The following is a 25231-nucleotide window of genomic DNA, read 5'->3' on the forward strand; positions in this document are numbered from 1 at the left end:
TCGGTAGGTCTGCTTCTATTATCTCTCTTTTCTATTGATTATCGTGCACATTTTCTGTGTCTTTGTATGTCTCTTAACTTTTTATTGTTGTTGATCTTTGTGTATCAATTAAAGTGAACGCAATTTGTGTAATTTTTTTCTTACAAGTAGGTAGCCTGAGAGATGAGTATCTCAGTTGACTCAGAATTGAGCTGGGGTAACTGAGATGTAGGTATGTTAGATCCTATCTGTCTTCATCTCTGATAGCTGGTTAGGGAGGGGGTGCTGCAGTCATGTGTTTGTTGCAGGCCTTTTCTCTAATGAGACTTGCTGTCCTGATTACCATGAGACTGCAAGTGATATCATGCAGCCTTTACATCCTCTTATGCTGTCCGAGCACTTAGCAGTAATTCTGCAAGCCTGTGCAGCTGCTGAGAGCTTCACTGAATTTTCTTGTCTCTATGAGACACTTTCTGTTTATTCCAAACCAAAGCAAAAAGGATCCTTCCTAAGTACACTTTTAGTTCAAAAATCTCTCTTTATTTTCTCTGCACTTTGATGTCTTTAATGTTTGCTTAATTTAATTTCTTGTGGTTTATCCATTTGGTTTATCTAGAAGTCTCAGTGAGAGTATCGTCCTGATGCTACCTACTAAATTGTGTACTGAAAAGAAAGTACACTGATCACCCTAAGTTTTAATAGTTGATTAAAAAATAAATGTTTAAAAAGAAGCCAAATCATGTTTTGGTGATGACTTGTAATTGCTACCTATTTCTTCAGCTTTATATTTTTTAAATTTAAAACAAGGCATATTTATTCTGTTTCTGGGATGGAGCACCATGTTTTGCTTTAGGTTAACATACGTTCATTATATTGTTTTGAAACTTTTGAGAAACTGAGTTTCAAAAATCAGAACTTTAGTTGCCAACTTTTACCAGGAAAAGATGTAAGGCTCAACTGCTCTGCTTTGCTGAATGAAGAGGATGTAGTTTATTGGATGTTCGGGGAAGAAAATGGATCGGATCCTAATATACATGAAGAGAAAGAAATAAGAATTATGTATGTATGTATATATACCATATAACAATCATATATATTATATATAACTGTATATTAAAAACACTGGGTGGCTGATGTGTATTTTGGGCTAGTTTAAATTATAATTATAAATTATAAATTATAAATATAATTATAAAAATAATTATAATTATAATGGGCATATTTTATAATTATAATGGCCATACCCTAGGTGGATGGATTATGCAGAAATGTATTGCCAAGATCTAAGCTGGAAAACAAGGTCCATGAGAAGGACATTGAGGGTATTTAGCATTACCTTATAAAGCAGCACTTGGTCAGTCAGGATCTGATGCGGATGGGGATTTTACCTAGCTTCTTAGAAAAGGGCAGTTGCCTAGGCCAAGCTTTTTTTATTTTGAAAAATTTGTTAAGTTGTTTATTTTTCTAATGTGCCAAAAAGGTTCCAAATGGCATGCGTATTGATGCTTAAATAAGCCTATATTCTTCCATTAAGGAATGGTCAGACTTATAAAAAGAAAAAGACTGAACATATAGTCAGTTAAGCTTTTCTGAATGACTTTGAGTCATACTATAATTATTCACTATTATACTGATACACTACTCAGGGTCTAGTGAGTGCTGAGCCTGAGTTGTCTAGCACCTTAGCAGCACTTGTTGAGTTTTTTCTTCTGCTTTTTACACATTTTTTTGGTATATTCTTTGTTACCATGTTGGCAGCTCTACATTCTTGCTGACACTTGTCTACAAGCTCTTTATACCATAAAGCCTGAATTCTTGCCCAGGAGCAGGCATGTGATTCATGCCCGCTACATGTTGAATTCAGTTGAACTTTGTGGATCTCCTGCCATCATATCTCATCCTCAGCCACTGACCTCCACTTGAGTTTTGTATTTCTCCCTTTGGATGCTCTCTTCCTAATTTTTAGAGGGATAGAAAACCACAATGAATTTCTTAGAAATGCAGCTTAAGCTACAAAAGCAGGGAGGTCTTCCTTTGTAGTTGGCTGCACACACCTTTGATGTCATCTGTTTTGTCCTCTCAGTGGCCTCCTGTGTTTTACTTCTGGATGTCATTGGTTTTAGATGGTTGTTATTTCTGGATGGGTGACTTAGGAACAGAATTACCTTCCAAAATGTACTTGAGGCAGTTGGAGGGTACAGTGGGGCTCTGTGTCTCAGGTCCTAGAGATACCTGTTGCTAGGAATGTGGGTACGTGGGGCCCATGTCTGGCTGTGTTGACTGGTGTAGCTATCACAGCCTGTCATTGGTGAGGGAAGTGGATGTCATGAGTGTTTACCTGGCGTCGACCACAGGACAACTTGAATCCTTTAAGGAAGAGAAAGAGAGCGTGCTGCCAGTGGCTGTCTCAAGTCATTTTCTGACACTCATGGAACAGCTTAACTGGCACTTCTCATGTGCCTGGGGGTGCCTGAGAACAGTGTTATGTTTTTTAATGCTGAACAAATTAAATCAGTTTATTAGATTCCACGGACAAATGTAATACAAATCTGTATCTATGCTAAACAACTTACAGCCTTGTCATAATTAGTGGGAACCACTCTGTGCAAAGAACTCAAGTTGTTAGGAAGAGAGAAGCAGAGAAAAATAATTGAGAGACAGAATATTTTCTCATATTTTCAACTTAGCATCATGATCTTGCAGCCATTTAAACTCTAGGTAGTTGACAGCACCATTCCCAAATAGCCTTAGGAGGGCTGTTTCTGTCCATTCTGATGCCCCACAGAGGAGGGGAAGTTTACTGTAGTCCATGCTTTAAAAGTACTGACCAGAAAGGGAAGAAATAATGCAGGCAACATCACAGCTGCCTTCAAGCATTTTAAACACATACATTCTCCTCTTATGGGTAATGAACAAAGCCTACTGCTAAGCTATTTTCCCCTCTTACAGGACTTCAGAAGGCAAATGGCATGCTTCAAAAGTATTGAGAATTGAAAATATTGGTGAAAACAATCTAAACGTTTTATATAATTGCACTGTGGCCAGCACGGGAGGCACAGACACCAAAAGCTTCATCTTGGTGAGAAAAGGTGAGAAAGATTTCTTTTTGGAAGTTTTGAAACTTAGCCCACTGCTACTGAGAGACATCTGAAAGATGGCCACTTTCTCATTTTCCACACCAGAACCCGGCTCATGTCACAGGCATTCAGTGGCGGAGCTGGTGTTCAGCTGTGCCGGGCCCCTCTGTCTCATGGTGCCAAGCAGAGAATGAAAACAGAACTCTTTCACTTGCTCTCACAGTCATATTCCACCCCAGTGGAAATCGGGGGGCCTGAGGCTTGGAGATACAGATGCTGAGAGCAAGGCTCATGGGGAGGCCATCAGGACAAGCCCTGCACCCAGCATGCACCCAGAGCAGCCAGAGGGGAGTTTGCAGATCCGTGTGGGGTGAGGCCGGTGCATACTTGGTGTGACTGCTGCTCCAGCCTGCCTCAGTAGGGCACCAGGCTCAGGGGCCTTGTGTGTGCTCATTCATTCGTTGCCCCGTGGACTTGGCAAGCAGGCCATTGACAGCCCTGATCCGCCGGCTCTTAGAGTTATTCAGTGCTCACCTGATGGAGGGCCCCAGGGTCGCCATCCCTCTCCTCCACCAAAGTAGCACAGCCCAGGGCCTTCAGCCCAGTAGCTGCTCAGAAATGGCTGTGACTGAAGCCAGAAAGCTGTGATTTCCAGTTGTCACTACTCATTCACTGTTCATTCCCAGGCTCCACCATCAACTCCCTGGTTATGTAGGGAAAGGTCAAGATCTGCAAGAGAGAGAGAAAGGGAGAGAGACGGAGACTAACACACCCAGAGACAGACAGAGAGAGGGAGAGACGGACACCAAGAGAAGAGAAAGAGAGATACATGAGATGGAGGGACAGAGACAGACAACTCTAGAGAGATGAAGACAGAAATAGAGAGAGAAAGAGAGACAGAGACTCAGAGAGACAGAGAAATGAGAGAGACAGGGAGAGACACAGAGACAGAGGAACAGAGAAAAGGGAGATAGAGAGGCAGAGACACGAAGGGATGCAAAGACAGAGAAATGAGAGCAAAACAGAAAGAGACAAAAGACAGAGTAAGGGAGAGATACCCACAGACACACACAAACATGCAGAGAGAGCCACACACACAGACTGGGCCTTGGCTTTGTGAGAAACGGAAGGAGTGGGACAGGAAGAGCACAAAGTCCGGAAACCCCCTCCAGCTGGGCTATCCTGGTGCCCAGGGGCAGCTCCCCCAGCACACATGTTTTAGAGCTGCCTCTACCATGTGCACTCATAACAACAGCTCACATTCCATACATGTTAATTACATGACAGGATCTGGGTGAAGCTCCTCCCATGATCTCATCCAGTCTTAACGACAAGCTTTATAGAGGTGAAGAAACGTGCCCAGGGTCACACGGCAGGTGAAGGTATTGAAACTCAGACCTGATTAAATCTGAAATCTGTGTTCTTACCTTCTGTAGGGCTTGTCGCCTGTGGTTTTCCGCCCCTGTGTGATTGCCTGCGCTGTGGTCCACGCACTTGCGTGGGAGCGGGGCTCAAATCTTGTTTTTGTTGGACCGTTGCCTGGCCAGGCTTTCCTGAGGCCTGCTCACCACCAGTCGCCTCTCCCTTCTTAGAACAGGGCAGGACTGTCCTATCCCTGCCCTAGACGCTTCTGCCCAGCCAATTCTCCTGCTGCTGCTCTCACAAATGTAGGCTTAGGAAGTGGGGCTCACAACCCCCCATTATCCCAAGAGGAATTGTGTGCCAGTGTGTGCGTGTCTGTGAAAATGTGTGGAACTGTTATAACTATGCAGTTCTTTCAAAGGTACAGGAGCCCCAGATCATTCAGAGTTCACTATTAAGCAACATTAGCTGCTTACCTGAATCCTAAAGATAGTGGAAAGATACGGAAAGATAATTTCTAAAAATTGCATCAAGATGGCAAAAGTTTTAAGTCTGTTTATACTTGTTGACCTAGAGATGCCCCCACCATTACAATGTATTTTAAGAAAAGAATTAGAAATATGGATAAATGTATATGCATTTGTGTATATGTATATACATATATGCATGTATATATACACATACATGTAAATGTATATGCACACATGTACATGCATATACATTTATATAAATATACACGTATACATTTATATTCTACATACAAAATGTACTGCAACTTTATGTCTACTTACTAAAAATTGCAATCGATCTAAACATTAGGTTATTATGAATTATAATTTTAATGACCTACTGAAATGCTCATAATATAATATTTGGAAATAACGAGTGATTACCATATGATCTCAGTTAAGTAAAAACTTTAAGAGACAAAAAAGAAAACCCAGAAGGAAATATTCTACCATGTCAACACAGCCTTCACCACATTGTGGTTGGTTGTTAAAAATTACTTTATTCTTTTATTCCTCTGTTATCTTAGATTGTCCATAATAAGCATAAACGGAATCAATCTAGAAAATATATTTTTTTCCAAATGGCACTTTTAGATAAAGAATTTGCTAAAATTCCAAGAGCTGTGTGCTGTATTAACTGCTTTGTGTGTAATATTTCATTTAATCTTCCCCAAAGGAGAAGCCTTGTAAGTGAAGAAGAAACTGTTAGATTCTCCTTTTTTCAGACTAAGGTACCAAGGTTTAGGGGCATTCTTGATTTTTCCTACAAAACAAAATAATTGATGGAGCCCGGCTTCTAACCCAGACAAATGTCAATCCAGCCCTCTCTCTCTTCTCTCAAAACTATGCACCTCCACCCGCTTGCTAAGGTTTCTGTGAGTCCCTATGTACTTCAGCCTAGTATCTCTTCACCCCAGAAATCTGATTTCCACAGGTATGGATAGGATACATTACTGTGTAATGTTTTCACTTCAGGTCTCTACATATCCTTGTACACATTTTTATTCTTTAAAAATTTGAGTAGAAATATCACTACGCCAGACTAAAGGCAGGAATGTGGAGTCACTCAGTGAATGTGTCAGCACTTGGGTTGGTAACTACTGCATTTGTGTTAACAGTAAAAATGGACAAGCATGTGATGATGCACAACACTGGTAAGATTTTTTGATTATTTCCTTTTCCTTTTTCTCTTTCTTTTCTAGCAGACATGGCTGATATCCCAGGCCACATCTTCACAAGAGGAATGATCATAGCTGTTTTGATCTTGGTGGCAGTAGTGTGCCTAGTGACTGTGTGCGTCATTTATAGAGTCGACCTGGTTCTATTTTATAGACATTTAATGAGAAGAGATGAAACATTAACAGGTAACACATATAATGCTGGGGTTTCTTACCTTATGTCTTCTTTAAGAAATCAAATAAATAGACGTTAATCTTCATTATTGTGATGATACTGTAGAATTAATCTGTGGGAGAGGTTTTCTATGGGAAATATTGTTCTGCCTGTACCATCCATTATGAATGTTGTTTGTGTCTTCTTTTCTTGTGCTTACTTATGTGTTGCCCAAAATTGTTCTGATTGTCTTGTGTATGTATGTCATAGCCTCCTAAATGCCCTGGGAGATGCTCGGGCCCAGGAACTGTATATCTGTGTGTCCTTGTGCATGCATCACCTAGGTATCTTTGTAGTACATACACTCAATAAAGTTGCTTTAAGTTGGATCGAATTGTCCTATCGCTTATTATTTCAGCCTGGCAAAGGAGGCTTACATAATGGATGTGTAAGAACCCCGAGCTGGCCAGGTGCAGTGGCTCAAGCCTGTAATCCCAGCACTTTGAGAGGCCGAGGCGGGCTGATCACAAGGTCAGGAGATCGAGACCATCCTGGTTATCTCAGTGAAACCCCATCTCTACTAAAAATACAAAAACATTAGCCAGACGTGGTGGCAGGCACCTGTAGTCCCAGCTACTCGGGAGGCTGAGGCAGGAGAATGGTGTGAACCTGGGAGGTGGAGTTTGGAGTGAGCCAAGGTGGTGCCACTGCACTCCAGCGTGGTCGACAAAGCAAGACTCTGTCTCAAAAAAAATAAAAATAAAAATAAAAATAAAAAGAACCCCAAGCTAGAAGCCAAATGATCTGGGTTCTGATCTCCTAGATCTGCCAGTTTTTATCTGCGACTATGTCGACCTGCTGGCTCCATCCCTCAGTTTCCTTATATGTAAAGGTGACTGGAAGTCCTCAAGTTTCCAGATAATTACTAATTTAAAGGAAGTCAGTCTAATTCATTGCACTTGATTTTGTTTTTGCGTATGCGTGTTTGCAGGAAAAAAACCTTCACACAGTTCAAAACCCAAAATGTCTATTAAATTATACTTCAGAAGCCCCCCTTCCAGCCTAGTCCTGGATCTATGATTCCCAACCCTCATTGATGGCGCATCTGATCAAATATAAATATAGATTCTTATTACACTCCTCCTTTTAAAGAGAACAAATCTTGGCTTGATATGCACACCCTTTTCAACTTTGCTCTCTTATACCTTAGACACACCTGCATGTAACTTTATACAGAAGTCCCTCATTTTTTAGGGCCTCACAGTATTTTATTTGTGTAGAGCTACAACTGTTTATTTAGTCTCCTTTTGATGGACATTTGGCTTGTTTCCAATCTTTTGTTATTACAAAAATGCTGCAATGGACAGCTTTATACATTCATCGTTTCATATGTATGCAGTATGTCTGAAAGAAAAATTCTCCAAAATAGAGTTTCTAGAATACAAGATGGAGACACGGCCATTATTTTGCTAGATACTGTCAATTCACCCTCCCTACTGCCTTCAGAGGATGACAGCAACTTTTTTCCCATAACCTTACCCACAACCATTTGGAGTTGTGCCAATCTGATAGGTGAAAAGTTGTATCTAAGTGACATTTTAATTTGCATTTCCCTTACTATGCAAGAGTATCAGCAACTTTTCATTTGCATAAGGCTCAGTTGTATTTCCTTTTTCAACATACCCATTCATATCTTTTGACTATTGTTCCATGAGGTGATGGCTTTATTTTGCATATTTATTTCTAGGAGCTATTTATATTTTAGGGAGTTTAGCCTATTATCTATAATATGAAATGCAAGTATTTCCAGGCTGTAATTTGTCTTTTGACTTTGCTTATAGTGGTGTGCTATATAAAAGACTTTTTGGAAAACATACTCAAATATATCTTTTATGCTTTCTGGATTTGGGGTCATAAGTAAAACAGCCTTCCTAACCTCAAGTTATACAGAAATTATATAGTTCCTCTGAGATTTTTATAGGTTTAGTTTTTACATTTAGAACTTTAAGTTGAACAATATAAAGTTAGCAAGGTTAGTGAATTTAGCTTTGAGCCTGCCTGTGCACGTATGATTTTGCTATGGGGAGAGATGGTGCCACAACAAATGGGGAAATCTGTATTTGATATTTTCTGAATGGTCTCTGTTTGCATACACCAGTGTTTGTCTTCAAATAGACATTGACGAGCTCCTCTCTTTCTGACTTTCTGGAGCTAAGATTTCTTTTCTTCTTCTCCAGTTGTGTTTGACATGATTTTCAGGTAATTTGTTTAATTCACACTTCTTAACTGTCAATATGGCAGTGCACAGAGACATTTAGAGACATGCTCTAAATAACTTCCATTAAATTATAGTCCACGAACAAATGCAGTCCATGAAAAAGACAGAAATGGAGATATAATTATGAAAATAAAAACTTTTTTCACAATTTAATACTGCTGCAATATCTAAGAAAGTGTTCAGTATTGGTTTGTGAAGGATTGGAAATGAAACTAATCAATCAACAACGACAGAAGAAGGCAAATTTAAATTAAAACATGGTCATTCACCAAGCATAGTTTGAGGAACATTTGTTTAACTTACTCCTTGAAGTCCCAAATATCCATTTGAATTATAATTTCCTTTATAATTTTCATTTATGTTTGAACATAGAGAATAAAAAAATTACCATTAGCTTTCAAATTCCTTTTTTTGTACACTTTACTTTGTCAGTTCTCAAATCCACTAAACCTTTTACTACCTGGATTTAAAATAAATTTTAATAAAATTAGCAGATTTATATTAAAAGAATTGCTTAAAATAAGGAATTTGAAAGCAATTAACATTTGAAAAGCTAATTTTTCATAGGTAAGAGCAAAGCTATATTGCATATAATATAAACCCATATTTGATGAAATTGTCTTCCCAGTTTATTGCAATCCATTACATCATAAGAAAATTATGCCTTTTAAAAAAGTGTGCTCATTTAATTGTCTTACACATTGGTGTCTGTTTTGTCACTGACACGGTAACAATCCTAGTGGAAGCACTACCTCTTACTTAACTAGTAGGTAGTTATATTTGATAGCAGTTTAAGAAAAGTATGTGGGGGACCTACTTACTGATTAATAACTGGTTTTTATTTTTACCAACATTTCATACCTTTGATATTTATGTAAGCCTGAAATTTTTACCAACATTTTTCCTCTTTCAATGCATGCAACTCTGCAAAGCAATTGCTTTAAATGAACAATAGGTTCTAACCCAAACTGCTGAACAGAATGCTGTAGGTAGAACTGAAGAAGATTTGCCAGAAGCGGAAAGTGTTGATTGGTGACCATGAGTGCTATGGAGGATGTCAGGCTGGGCTGTTGAGCATAAATGATGGCACCATAAGAGACGTAGATCTAGAATGGTTTTATCCTATTAGATTTTAATAAGGGATGCAATCATATGTAGCATTTAACTCAGTAGCAAATTCATTAATCCCAATAATATACCATGCATAAATCTTACCTGTCTGCCATCAAAACAATTGTCATGGGATAAAGGTAGACCATTCCCCCACTGTTTTCCTTTTTTCTCTACAGATCTCAATTAGAATCCATTGCATTTTTTAGGACCCGACTCAAAATTTCCTCCTTTCAGAAAGCATGTCCATCAGGATCACTCTTTATTCTCTGACCAGGTTATTTTGTCTGTGAGTTTTGTTAGTTTTTTGTTGTTGTTGTTGTTGTTGTTATGCTATTTTTCTTCTGCTAATCTGTTGTTTGTAACTTTTTCCAAGTTGTTGCATGCATCTGCTTTGCTTTTAAAATAGATTGGATGAAGCTAGAAGAGAGAGTGGTATCATGTTTTAATTACCCAGTTAGGAGCATGGTCTTTGTTATTTAGGAGACATTTCCTCCTGAATTTGTTCTGTTAGCCATCTGAGTACTACTCCATTGTCAGAAATTAAATAGGAGCAGATGTTATCATCAGTGAAAATCATCAATAGATCAGAAGTTTTCCTTTTGACATCTATATTTTATAATATTTAAAAATATAATAGCATGTTTTCCAATAGCATATTATTTTATTTTCCTCTATTGTTTTTCCCCACATTCTGGTGTAAACTGCTCTGCTTCTCTCTTCACCTTCTTGGGGGTCTCTTTGAGCGTAGAAATTGTGATGGTGGTAGAATTAAGTGATATGAGTAAACCAGGGTGAGATTTTTTTTCCACTCCTGGAATGAGGGCACCTTTGGACTCTTGGCCTTCTAAGGAACTTAAAGACTTAAGTTCCTTTAATGCCCACATCTATGGCTCATATGTCTCTCTATTCTTCTATGGTGTTAAGCAGTGGGATCTTAAAGTAGATGCTTAAAAACACATTGGCTAATGGGTTTCTTGGTTAGCATGGGAGGTTTAAATATAAACAACTTTATATGTAATTTTTCTTTTTCAATGAATCTATACTAATTACTTATGACAGTCACTTAAATTTGTACTTAAACAACATTTTATTTACACATGAATTAAAAGAGTCAATCTTACCTCCTAGATGGAAAAACATACGACGCTTTTGTGTCTTACTTAAAAGAATGCCGACCTGAAAATGGAGAGGAGCACACCTTTGCTGTGGAGATTTTGCCCAGGGTGTTGGAGAAACATTTTGGGTATAAGTTATGCATATTTGAAAGGGATGTAGTGCCTGGAGGAGGTAAGACGGAATGCCAGACAGAAAAATATTCGAGATAGTTTCTTTTTTAAAAAGGATTGAGCTAGCTCCCAGATGGCTATCCCATTTCCTTAAAAACAAATGAATAAGGTCCTTTAAGCCAGAAATAACCAGGTGAGTCAACAATTGATAGTGAGAAAACAAACTACCGAGCTTCCAATAGTCTCTTCTCTTGGGTTGTGTTCTTTGTGCTTCATGGTTCTCTGAAACGTTGGGGAAAGGGAGAGGGCATTTCCTTTTCAGAACCGGGTCCAGAGCTGGCGTTATCATGAAGCATTTATTTAGAAATGACCCACGGTAAGACTATCTGTACCACAGCAGCAGTTCCAAATTTCACATGTGATGTGTGGACTAGTTAATCCTCACTAGTAACTCTTACTAGAAATAAACACAGGTTAATTATTACTAGAAAATGCACGATTTATATTGTGTTGACATTGGTGACGAAATTTAAGTAGAAAATGTGAAAACTGTAAAGGAAAAAAAATAAAAGGAAAGCAGTGATTCCCGTCAGATCATAGCTATGAAATTCAATGTTTTCTTTATTAACATAGGAATACAAATGGCCATAGTGCATATATTGAAGCAAATTACGGTTAAATTTTTTTTTAAATGAGTAACATTTTTAGGTTTTCTCTGAAGTCTTCCAGAACAAACATTTAAAATCTGGTGTCAAATTATTCTGGATACTGATGCTTAAAAAACAACAAATGTTTTATTATTACCATCATTAATTTATTAATCTAATATTTATTGGATACTATTCCTGTGCCAAGTGCTGAACTGGACATCAAAGATGTAGCAGTGAGAAAGAAATAGTTACATTCCCCCCCCGACCATATTCCAATTTATAAAGGAAAATATTGCCAACTTACACTACTGTTTAGTAATAAACAACTTGTCAAAAAATATGCCAGATTATCAGATGCATACATTGTGGTATTTTTGGGTAACAGTTCTTTGCATCTAAGACGGCATATTGTTACTTAGAAAGCATTTATTCTGGGCCATGTATCTATTTTACTATATTTTTGTTATTTTCTAGAGGTCTTTTTTGAAAATAGGTTTATTCTTAATTCATAAATAAAAATAATGATCAAATATTCAGTTGTAATTAGGTTTGGTTAAACCTCTATTTGAGAACAGTGAGAGATCTAGAACAAGGGTTGACAATTTACCAGCCACAGGTTCCATCACACCTGCAATGCTTATTGAAACACAGCCACACACATTGGTTTACCTGTTACCTGAGTCTGCGTTTGAGTGACAACAGAATTGAGTAGTTGTGACAAAGACAGTGTGACCTGCAAAGCCTAACGTGTTTACTACCTGGCCCTTTGCAGAAAAAGTTTGCCGACCCCTGGTCTAAAATAATGGATGGTTTTGTTTTGTTGTGCCTTTTTGTCTTTTAATCTTTAAATTCTGATTTTAGCATGCTCTTTTATGCTTGAGGAGAAGCAGGATAGTATAATATGAAATATATTCCACTTGGGTTCAGATTCTGAGTCTGCCACTTATTAGCTGTGTGACTCTGGGCAGGTTACTCAACCACTCTGTGCTCTGGCTTCCTTGTCTGTTAAATGGCGGTGATAACAATATCTTCTCTGTAGGCTATTATGATGATTAAATTAGTTAATATAAAAAATCATTTAAAATAAGGTATGGTACAGAATAAGTGCTAAGTAGATATTCATTATTATTGTTACCTAGAGAGTTTTTAATAAGCATATAAAATTGAGAACAAATGGTTTGTCTTAAAGACAAACTTATTAGTGAGGTTAGGAGTTCATATAAAATAGGACTGTGCAAAATGACTTTTATCTCATGTTTCCCCTTTCACTTATCTTAAATTAATATGGGTTATCTTGCATTTTTCAGCTGTTGTTGATGAAATCCACTCACTGATAGAGAAAAGCAGAAGACTAATCATTGTCCTAAGTAAAAGTTATATGTCTAATGAGGTCAGGTATGAACTTGAAAGTGGACTTCATGAAGCATTGGTGGAAAGAAAAATTAAAATAATCTTAATTGAATTTACACCTGTTACTGACTTCACATTCTTGCCCCAATCACTAAAGCTTTTGAAATCTCACAGAGTTCTGAAATGGAAGGCCGATAAGTCTCTTTCTTATAACTCAAGGTTCTGGAAGAATCTTCTTTACTTAATGCCTGCAAAAACAGCCAAGCCAGGTAGAGACGAATCGGAAGTCTTGCCTGTTCTTTCAGAGTCTTAATCTTCAGAAACACTGAATGGCAAATAGAACTCAAGATACTCTGGGGACTGAGCGTATGAACCTGTTCATAACAAAGGCTGTGACTCAAAATATTTAACTCTGTAAAAATCCTGTTCACAATTTGAAGATGAACTAGTCATTAGGTTGGTGGGAATAAGACTGAAGATTGCGCTGTGGGCTGTGGTCACGTGCTCTCAGAAGACCTGGAATTCAAAAGAAATGGAGTTCTTCTTTTTCTCCCTCTTTCATAACTGGATGCAGCTGCTCTTACGCAATCCCATATTCAGCAAGTGTGAAGCCGGGCGTGATGCAAAATAACCTGTGCCCTACAAAAAGGGCGCATCTTGAAGAGTTTTAATGCCAATGTTTAATTTGAATGAGGGGATTTTAAGTTCATGAAGAGGCATTTTCTAGGCACCAGTGGGTGAGGAGTAACTGAAATGCTGCTTTCACTCCCTAACATCATGGATCAGGTTGTGCATGGGATGTGGGAGGAGGGGCTGGCAGGGCTGCCTTCAGAGTCTGCAGGGCCTCAGCCTCAGGACATATTTAATGTATCCTGGCCACAGTTGCAGCCAACGGTTCTCGAAAGCTCATGTGGATCTATTTATGGGAACTTCTTAAAAGGACCCCAGAATAGATTTTTATCTTTCACAAGACACACAAATTCTAATTTAGTTAATTATCTGGGCCTTTCACTTTTGATGGTCTGAAACATTGGTTGATTTTGTGTGAATGTTTGTATCAAAATGTTTGCCAGGTTGCATTAGCCATTGAATAGCAAAAAAACTGATAGTTACTTGCTTGGTTTTTAAAAATTACATATTAAAAATGCCCTTAGCATGAAGGCAGCATGGTGTGGCAGTTAAGAGATGGGTTGTGCAGCCCATCCTGAGCTCCAGTTCTGAGTTTGCTACTTACTTCTGTGGCCTCTGGAACCTCATCCAACCTCTCAGTGCCTCAGTTTCCTCATCTGTGAAATTAGAATTTATAATAATTGTACCTACCTCCCAGGGGTAACTAAGTGAATAAATATAAGTAAAGAACTTGCAGTGGTTCCTGGCACAAACTCAGCACTCTCTCAGTGTTGCCATGACTATTTTTATTATCATTAGTAATGATTACTTAGATCAATTATTTAGCGGTGGACTAATGGAAGCTACAGAGCAGGGAAGGGAAGCAGACCTAGGGAGGAAGGCAGTTTTGATTTGAGGAGGTTTGCACACATAGAGAAGCATATTGGAAGCTTATCCAGAGCAAAAGATCTCTCTCCATTGAACATCTGCCTCTTTTGATGTTGGAAGACGCATGTCTTACTCCCTAAACAGACCCCAGCACTGGGAGCCTTCTTGATGATCTCAAAAGTAATAGCTATTCAAGAAAATCACCAAGTCACTGAAACCGGGAGTTTGGAAGGCTGATGAGAACACATGGGAGCAACATGAATGTTCTACAAAACTTTAAAGCAGAGACTGTTTCAAACAGATGTAGCAGATACTACTGAAAACCAAAGGAGAGTGAGATTGTGTAAGGATGTGATTTCATGTTTGTAGTGCTTACAATTTTGTGCACCAACTGGATGGCTAGAAAGGGTAAAATAATTTAATTAATAGCTCATATTTTATGTGTGAAAACATATTAGTGAACATATGTAATCAAAATAGATTTCATTGCTATTGCATAGTCTCTGATACATAGAATGATTTTGCTTTTCTCTTTTATTATACTCGCTTTAAAATACTTGAAATAGATTTTGTATTAAATGCATTTCAAGTTAAATGTGTTAAATGTATACATTAGATGTGTGCTTTAAAATGCATAAAATACGTTGAAATACATTAATGAACCATTAGTCTAATGCCTTTATTTTTGAAATGTCATGACGTCTTTTTCACTTACTTTAAGATTCCAATTCCTCGTTCTCAATGTGGACTGCTACCTGTTTAAATAGAATATGGGCCATTCAAAAGGTACTCGTGCACCTCTCTCTTTTTAAATGTCAAATTGCCTTGCACCTACATTCTTGTTTCACACCTTCCATCCGGGAGCGAAATAATTCCCTTCTGTTTCTCACAAGCCACTCAATACTAAACACAGGGTCTTCACATGTCAGGTAATTAATGGGCATATTTTTAAATTCTAGTTTAAACATCCCCAACCAGGACCAACAAATAACTTTTCAGGAATAAAACAGCTTTCTTTTCCATGGTTCAGATGCCCTTAAACTGTGAAATCTATTTCAGAGAAACAGCACAACTACCTCTCTAGGGCATGCGAAGAAGCACCTCCTACATGTCTGTCATGTCCTAAAAGGATTTACTCATTAGAGCTGTATCCTCTCAAAGCAGAGAGAAGCCTTAGGCCCCACATTTTCCAAACCCAGAAACTTGAGGCATGGTAACTCCAGGGACTTGGCCACAGTCGCACACGAGCGGCCTGACCAGGTTGGCACAGGACAGCGTACGGCCTCCTCTTGGAGATGAGCATCTTGGAGGCTGCAGGCACTTTTCTGGGGCCAAAAATTTAAACTAAGCGGGCCTAGGGCAGGGGCCTGCAGAGAAGAAGCAGGCTGCCTAGGACTGGCTCCAAGGAGGAAAAGAGAGTGAGAGGAATGTTCAGGATTCCTTATAAGCCATTAAAAAATAGGCATTCAAGTTCAGTGCAGAGTGAAAGAGTACACACGATGGAGGACATCCGCCCACTGCATCCTCTGCTGAGATACAGAGAGTTGGAACCCCCGGCATCTACTAGGAGCCCGGCCTGTGTTGAGGCAAATGACAGGCCAGTTGGGTTTGCTGGGGCTCTCAGCGAGGCGCAGAAAGGAGGCAGTTGTCCAAAGAGAGGACATTAGCAAAATCAGTTCCTCAAACCAAGGTGAATCATAGCTGGAAATGCTCAGAGGAATTAACCTGTCACCTTGGTCTGAAGTTCAGCTGTGAGGGAGAGGACCCAGGGCTAGCAGAAGCCATCTGTCTGAGCAGACGCTGCTCTGAGCAGTGCGACCTTAAGCAATACAATCTTCAAAGAGTGACCGAGCCACAGACCTAACAGGAAACTCATGGGCAGGCCTCAGGGCCTTCCAGCCCCACCTGCATGCCATGCTGATAGTGATCACAGTCCAGGCTGGGAGCTTAAGACCAACACCTAGATTTCTGTGTGAGGCTTTTGAAAATTTTTATCTCCTTCTAGCATATAACTCGCGGGTGCACAGACACACCCGGAGAATGCCATACCTCATTTACATGATTGCTACAACTTGATGTGTGTGCTTGATCATTAATAGTGAACGTGTTAACTGACTTTCAAATAGTGGCTTGGGAGTCTCGGGGTTGTGACCCAGGGACCATCCTAGATGGTGGAATGGAAAATTGGGGAACATGGGAGCTGGGCTCCTGGATCTTCCCCTTCACCTCACTGCTCCCACACCCTCCACATACCACAACTAGAGCCACACTGCTTTTATCCATGTTGTATGTTAAGGCCTTACTTAACATTTAACTTAACAAAACAGAATACTTCTCAGGAGGTCATGGTTTAGATACAATGAATATAATTTTCTCTAGCCAGTTTAAACAGAAATCATTACAGAATTATTTAGAGAGATGAAGAAACGGACTCTAGGCTCCTCTTCCAGGGATGTCTTCCAAAGTCATACAAAAAACCTGGGCTGCCAAATAGAGCTGTTGATCTTGCCACAACCAGAAAGAAATCTGTGCAACCAGGAAGCTCCTGCTGCAGCTGCCGGCTCCAGAACTGGACAGGCTGAAGTCTAAGTTGACTAAAAGCTCTCTAATGTGGAATTGTTGGTTGAGAAGGCCAGTTGCTTCTGTGCACCTAACTGCAAACGCCAGGAGCAACAGCTTTGAGTAGTAGTCTTAGCAGGAGGTGAGGCTGGGCACTGCCGTTCAAACATCAGCAGAAATGGCACTGCGGGTTCCACCTTCTGATCCAAGCCTTTTGCTTTAGATATTCTCCAAGTGAACACTATTAAGATGAGAGATGAGACAATAGCAAAGCACAGAGGTCAGTAAGTCAGTGCCTTAGACTTAGAGTTTTCTCTAGAAGACCATTTGGCTGTGGTTACTTGCACATGGGCCTGAGTAGAAGCCATCTTGGTCATAGGGTGACCTTGGAAAGAAATAGACTAAGGCCACTTATACTGGGTTTTATTACCACTTGCAACCAGACTTAATATAGACAAATATAAACTCCAAAACATGCCTTAGAAACAATGCCCTCTATAACGAAATTGACTTTAGAATAATTATCTCAAACAGCCTGTGAAAATGAATGAATGGACAAATGGCTCTTTAGAAATATGTGTAGCACAAGAATTAACTTTAAAACTTTCAAGATTCTGTTACTTTGTTTATTTCTATTCAATGATCATGTGCACTGTGTACAGAATGAAGTTAAAAGATGAATGAAGGTTTTACTAAGATATGACCCATAACTGGCACTTTTTAACAAATATACATGAAATTAAGCATTTATTTGAGGGCTGTCCTCTTGGAAGTAAGCATGTAAGTAGATCACACACTTTCTATAATGATATTTTTGAATCAAACCACTTTTAAAAATTCATCTTTAGAAACTCACAAACCAAGGTAGAAAATAGCCAATACCCTTACATTTTCATTCTTTAGTCATGTATTTTTGAAATTACCAAAGTCACTTGAGCTAAGCCTGATGAGTAATGGTGATAACCAAGTTGATTTTTTTAAAAATCAAAAGCAAGGTGTGATGTTAAAGTTGCATTTGTTTTCTGCAGTGAGTTGCAAACCAGTTACTGACTTTTCAAGTTGTTTCTCTTGATTTTCAGTGTTATCATATTATTACGCTCAAATTGTGAAACTTAGAAAAAGTATGGCCAAGAGAGAATTCAAGCTTATATTAAGTGAAGAGGCAAAAAGAGAGCACTTGGCTGCTTTAACGTTACATTTTAAAATGTTTATTATGAAACATTTGAAACATACGAAGTAGAAGGAAATATGCAACAAATATTCATATATCTACAATCCACACTCAAAGACTGTTAACATTTTCCCATATTTAATTTATCCCTATCTTTTTTTCATACTGGATGTTTTTGTTATAGGTTTCTTGCATCGTGATTACATTACTCTTGAATACTTGTGCGTGCATCTCCAGTAAATAGATGCTTATCTTCAAAATCACAATTGCCAACATTTAACAAAATTAACAATCATTTTCTAACACTAAAATTGTCTGTCTTTGGCCATCTTCAAGTTGATTCCTAAGTTCTTTTGACTCTACTGTAGTATGATCATTTCCTAATTTTGTTGTTGTGATTTTCTGATATGGGATGGTGTTCCACACTTGTTCTGTTCTTAGTCCCAGACAAAGCCATTTCTCTAAGGAGCCATGGTTCCTTTCAGTGAGAAATTGTTTTTAGAAACCACAATTTGGGTCTAACAGTTGCACACTCTTAACTCAATGTTTCTAGGCTTTCTAAGTAGATATAACAAGGAAATACATATACATCCATTAAATGAATTCTAAGTTAATACTGAAAAGTCCAATTTAAATTTAGGACCACAGGTTTTACTTAGCCTCATCAATTTTACATTGGAAACACTGCCATGCAGAAAATTCCAATTCCCAATGGCATCAACATAATTGTTAATTTGCTTTATCCCACAGTGTACATACATCCAATATGCATATATTTCAAAGAATTATTATACCAACACATCCATTAATATTTTGTTTCTAAAAACAGCTGAAAACATTTTTGTACCATTTTATCCCTTGAGAATATTTCACTATAATAATGAGTCATCATTGTATTCTAAAGTTATTTGAAATTATTCCTCTTATTGTGTTTTTGTTAGTTAAACATATTTATTTGTTTTGTTTTGATTTTTAGGAATTGATTTTCAAAATTTTATTTTGTTTTATAATAGGGCGAAAATGTTTTTCAAAATGGTATTGGTTTATCCTTCTACATTTTTATATAAGTAAATATTCATGCATTTTTTTCTTGTCACCTCTCACAGATAAATGGCAGATATTATATACAATGTCTCCCCTTGATTTTGCCACTTGATAATATATTCTACAGATCACTCTATAGTTGTACATGGAACTATTTCTGAGAGATACTTTTTTATACAGATACATGGTATACCATTGTGTGGCTGTACCATGCTTTATTCAACCAGTCCCAAATATTTCCAGTCTTCTGCTCTTACAATTTATGTTACAAAGAAGTCTTATGCATGCATATTTCATGCTTTTTCCCTAGAATATTTTTGGGATATTAGACATAGGATTGCTGGGTCAAAGGGTAATACATATGTACTTTTGCTCCATATTGCCCAATTCATCTTTTAGGGGTTGTAACATTTTGTATTCTTACCATCAATGTCTAGGAGTGCTTGTCCCTTAGCTTTGGCCCATTTCTCTATAGAGATTTTGATCTCTTTCATTGCCATTGTGGGAAGGTTTTTACATGTTAGACATATTAAGACTTTATGATGTAAATTGCAATTGTTTTCCAGTTTTTTTTTTTTTTTTGGTTTCGGTATTTATTCATTCCCAGATTTTAAAAGAATTAATCCATTCTTTCAATACTGATATGGACTCAGTTTTCACTTTAAATCTTCAATCCATTTGGAATTTATTATGGTGTTTAGTCTGAGAAATTGATCCATTGCATTGTTTTCATATGTCTGTGTACTTATCACAACATCACCTCTTAAAATGGTCATTTTTTTATCCACTAATGTAAGATACCCATTTAATGTCTATTCAATTTCCATATCCTATTAGACCTAGTTCTGGACCATCTATTCCGTTCCATTGGTCAATGTGTTTTAAATTGACACATAATAATTGTACATATTTATGGGGTACACTGTGATATTTTGATACATGTATACATTATTAAAACTGAAATCAGGGTATTTAGCATATCCATCACGTCATACATTTATCATGTCTTTGTGATCAGGACATTTAAAACCCTCTGTTCTAGCTATTTTAAAATATATAATACCATCATATTAACTATAGTCATCCTACGTGCAATGGAACCCCAAAATTTACCCCTCCTAACTGTACTTTTGTATCTATTAACCAATTTCTCCCTATCCCTCTGCTTCCCAGCCTGTGGTAACCACTATCCTAACTCTCTACTTCTATGTGATCAACTTCTTTAGATTCCATGTATGACTGAGATAATGTGGTATTCATCTTTCTGTGCCTGGCTTATTTCACTTAACATAATGTCCTCCAGGTTTATACATGTGGCAAATGACAGGATTTCTTTTTGTTAATTGGATAAATAATATTTTATTGTGTATACGTACTTCATTTTCTTTATGCATTCATTCACTGATAGACACTTAGATTGATTCCATATCTTGGCCATTGCAAATACTGTTGCAATAAACATGAGAGTGCAGATATCTGTTTAACACACTGATTTCATTTCACTGGGGGGATATATACTCAGCAGTGGGATTGCTGAATTATACGGTAGTTCTATTTTTCAATTATTTGAGGAATCTTAATACTGCTTTCCATAATGGTGTACTAATTTACATTCCTACCAATAGTAAATAAGAGTTTCCCTTTCTCCACTTTTGTACCAGCATTTATTTTTTTATCTCTTTGATAATTGCCATTTTAATTGAGGTGAGTTTATATCTCTTTGTAGTTTTGACCTACATTTTCCTAATAATTAGTGATATTGAACATTTTTTTATATACCTGTTGGCCATTTGTATATCTTTTTTTGAGACATAGCTATTCAGATATTTTCTCCACTTTACCAGTATTAATTCTAATCCATGAACATCGAACACCTTTCCAATATTTTTAGTGGTCTTCAATTTTTTAAATCAATGTTTTATAGTTTTAAGTGTGGAGATTTTTCACCTGCTTGGCTAAATTATTGCTAAGAATTTTATTTCTTTTGTAGCTGTTGTAAATGGGATTGTTTTCTTGATTCCTTTATCAGACAGTTTGCTATTTGGGTATAAAAATGTTACTGATTTTTGTATGTTGATTTCATGTCCTGCAACTCTACTGAATTTATTAGTTCTCATCATGTTTTAGTGGACTCTTTGGGGTTTTCTATACACATTATCATGCAGTCTATAAACAGGGATAATTTCATTTCTTCCTTTCGAGTTTTGATGCCTTTTACTTATTTCTCTTGCTTGTTTACACTGGCTAGGACTTCCAGTACTATATTGCATAGAAGTGGTGAAAGTGGACATCCTTATCTCATTCCAGATCTTAGAGGAAAAGTTTTCAATTTTTTCCCATCTAGTATGATATTAGTTGTGGGTTTTTATATATGGTTTTTATTGCATTGATGTGGGTTTTATATATGGCTTTTATTGCATTGACATACCTACACCTTCTGTTCCCAATTTGTTGAGAGCTTTACTATGAAGGAATGTTAAATTTTGTCAAATGCTTTTTCAGCATCTATTGGAATGATCATACAGTTTCTGTCCTTCATTCTGTCAATGTGATACATCATGTTTATTGATTTGCATATGTTGAAACATCCTCACATTCCTGGATTAAATCCCACTTGATGATGGTGAAAAATCTTTTTAATGTGCCGTTGAACTGAGATTGCTAGTATTTTGTTGAGGATTTTTGCATTTATTATATCAGGAATATTGGCTGTAGTTTTCCTTTTTCATTGTGTCCTTGTCTGATTTTGGTATAAAGGTAATGCTTGCCTTGTAGAATGAGTTTGAATGTATTCCCTTCTCTTCAATTTTTAAAGAACAGTTTTAGTGGAATTGGTGTTAGTTATTCTTTAAATGTTTCATAGAATTCAGTAATGAAGCTATCAGTTCCTGGGCTTCTCTTTGATGGAAGACTTTTTACTGATTTAATATTATTATTTGTTACTGATCTCTTCAGGTTTTCTGTTTCTTCATGGTAGGTTATATGTGTCCAGAAATGTGTCCATTTTTTCTAGTTTATCCAATTTGTTGGCGTATAATTGTTCACAATAGCCTTTTAGGATCCTTTATATTTCTGTGGTATCGGTTGTGGCATTTCCTTTTTTGTCTCTGATTTTATTTATTCTAGTTTTCTCTACTGTTTTTCTTAGTCTGACTAAATAGATGTAACAGACATTTCCAGAACATTCCACTCAACAGCTGCAGAATATAGATTCTTCTCAACTGCACATGGGACATTCTCTAGGATAGATCATACAGTAAGTCACAAAACAAGTCTTACAAAATTTAAGAATATTAAAATCATTTCAAATATCTTTTCTGAGTACAATGGTATAAAACTAGAAATCAATATAAGAGAATTTTCAAAAACTTTACAAACACATGGAAACTAAACAACATGTTTAGTGTTTTTTTTAAAAAAAAAACATAAATGAATGTTTATTTTTGTTCAAATTTTCTGCAACTTTGGAGGTGATCATATAGTTTTTTTCCATAGAGAATGTTAATGTTTTCATAATATCAAACCAACTTTGCAGTTCTGGGATAAACACCACTTCATACTAATGAATTTTAAAAATATGTATTTTGTGTGATAGTATTTTATTTAGGACTTTGTGTATATGCTTCTAAGCAAGCTTGGTTTGCAGTTGTGTGTATGTGTGCAAAATCTTTGTCATTATTAAATATTAGTAGACAGTTAAAAATCCTTACATATTTAAGAAAATTCTTTACTATGAAAGGCCAAGATTAACAAATAACAAAACGGAACTTGGAGGAAATGGAGATAAGCCAAAGGAAAACCATATTTAAAGAACAAACTTTAATATTTTCAGAGAGACAAGAAAATATATTACTTCAGGGCATAATAAAAATAACTTGGAAATTAAAAATGAATTAACTAAAGTGGAAAAGACAATATCAGGGTTGGAAAATGATGAAGTGTTACCCAGAATGTAAAACAAGGAGCTAAATAAATAAAAATAGAAAAAAAAATAGAAGAATTTGCAAATTAGTCTAAATTAAAGTAATAGAATATCTATAAAATGACAATAAACAGACACTCTTTAAAATGAGAATAAAAAACAAAAATAATATTTTTGGAAATAAGAAAGTATCTGAAAATAGAATGATATGAAGTTCCAGATTGAAAGGGCCTACCAATTAATTACTCAGCAAAATGGAGACAGAAATGCCTTAACATTTGGGAGACAATGGCATTATCTCCTAAATTTCTCTACTGAGTCAAACAATTATTCAACTATGAGGATAAAATAGATATTTTCAGACATGTAAGGCCTCAAGATATTTCCTGCCATGTCACTTTGTCTGAGATCTCCTGGAAGAAGTGGTCCTCCATAAAGAGAACATATAGTACTTTGTGCTTTAGAGAAACAGAATCCAGCTAAGGAAAATGGTGGAAGGCATCTCCAGATCTCCAGACTGATGATAAATGGAAATCCAATGCTGGAAATTGTGCATTTGCCATATTTAAGCAGAAGAGCAAGTTCCAGGTAGATGGTCTTTAGGAAGGAGATTTCCTAATATGTTGAATGCATTGAAAATGCATTAATGTGAGAATGCATTAATTGTCACATAAATGAGAATTTAAAAACATATTAATGAACGACATAAAGAACTTTAACTAAATGAATACAAATAATTGTTTTTTGTACTATTCACGGACTGATAATGAATAACAACAGAATTTAATTTGGAAAATGCAAGCGTGAAGGGGATCATTGAAAATTTGTTAGGATCGATGTAAGGTTCTTTTGTGAAGAAATGAATGTTGGAATTTGAGTATTTTGGAAAGTAAGTTGGATGATAGGAGGTAATTGCCAAGGGAGTAGGATGCTTTCAATTGGGAATATGGAGGCATAGCAATTATTAGCAATGACAAGTCTAGGTTATGATTACAGGAATAAATAGTGACGTAAGGATGGAATACAAGAGCTTTGGAGGAGAGGAAGTCAAAGAACTGAGAGAAGGGACGTTAAACGGATCATCTATATCAATACTAATACCAAGAATCAAAACAGGAAGAGTTCTGGCAAGAGTAAGAGTTAACCCAGAACTAAACTCTTCAGGGAATAAAGCAGAGTGACCCAGGGCTTTGTGGATGACTGCAGCAAGGAGGGATACTGGGAAGGATAGCCCGAGGACATGATATTTGAAGCTGGGGGTTCTTAGGGAGGAGGGCGGTGCAATGGTTGGAAACCAATGGTACCTGGAGTCGGGGAGGGAAAACAACCACCATGTAAGTGAGCTGTTAGAGAAACTATGTCCCAAGGGGAGAGTTGAGCAGCAGGCAGTGGGGACAGAGGATTGAAAGTCTAGGGAAAAGTACGAAAATATTAGAGCTCATCGCCTTCACCATCTATACCTAAGGTTTAAAAAAAAATAATGAAAATTCAGTGAATTCTCTCGAGAAGCCATCCTTCAGTCCTCAGGTTGGCTAAGAGCTCCTGTCCTGTGGTCTGCTGTGCATATCTTTGTCTAGCATTACCATATAAGAAGTGACCTTTAGAGGTTCTGCTCCCTCAACTCATCTTTTTTTTTTTTTATTTTTGAAACAGAGTCTTGCTCTGTCACCCAGGCTAGAGTGCAGTGGCACAATCTTTAGAGGTTCTGCTCCCTCAACTCAACTGTTAAGCCTTGAAGGGTTAACATAATGCAGTTCTGGGATAAACACTACTTCTAACTTTGGTAGAAATGGCAAGCTGGAGAGAGAAAAATTATGTTTCCAAGGAAGATTGTAGCATACGTGTTATTAGATTGCAACCCTGACCATTAAATTGTTTTTGAGTTTTTATTATTTTCCTAAAATTTGAATTGAATCCCCAGTGAAATAGTTTTCACCACGTATCTCTCATATCTTTATTTCTTCCAAGAAAAACAAAAGCATACAGCTTCAAAAACTAGAGATAATTCAACAAGCAATGGAAGTTATACAAATCAGTGACTTGACTGGGATCTATCTAGGAATGAGCCTTCCTTGGGAAGCCAAGGGATGAAGGATGCCTATTATTCTAACCTAAGCAGAGTTTGATCAACAATGCTTCCATGGGAAGATTTTTGATCAAAG

The 25231-nt window shown here is 37.1% G+C and overlaps 1 protein-coding gene across 2 annotated transcripts in view; it reads left to right on the forward strand.

Annotated features, from left to right (window-relative positions):
• The window catches only part of IL18R1 (interleukin 18 receptor 1), a 43620-nt gene extending 28586 nt beyond the window's left edge, over positions 1-15034 (forward strand). The window contains exons 7-11 of one of the 2 annotated variants that reach the window (XM_050753272.1): positions 918-1038; positions 2929-3068; positions 6130-6291; positions 10779-10937; positions 12834-15034. In XM_050753272.1, the coding sequence (XP_050609229.1) occupies positions 918-1038; positions 2929-3068; positions 6130-6291; positions 10779-10937; positions 12834-13189 (938 nt within the window). In that variant the 3' untranslated portion in view covers positions 13190-15034. The remainder of the gene's footprint in view (positions 1-917; positions 1039-2928; positions 3069-6129; positions 6292-10778; positions 10938-12833) is intronic. The other variant, XM_050753273.1, reaches the window with a different exon arrangement.
• Positions 15035-25231: the final 10197 nt, after the last annotated feature.

This window comes from Macaca thibetana, chromosome 13 (genome assembly GCF_024542745.1).
Source record: "Macaca thibetana thibetana isolate TM-01 chromosome 13, ASM2454274v1, whole genome shotgun sequence".
In the NCBI taxonomy this organism is placed as follows: Eukaryota; Metazoa; Chordata; class Mammalia; order Primates; family Cercopithecidae; genus Macaca; species Macaca thibetana.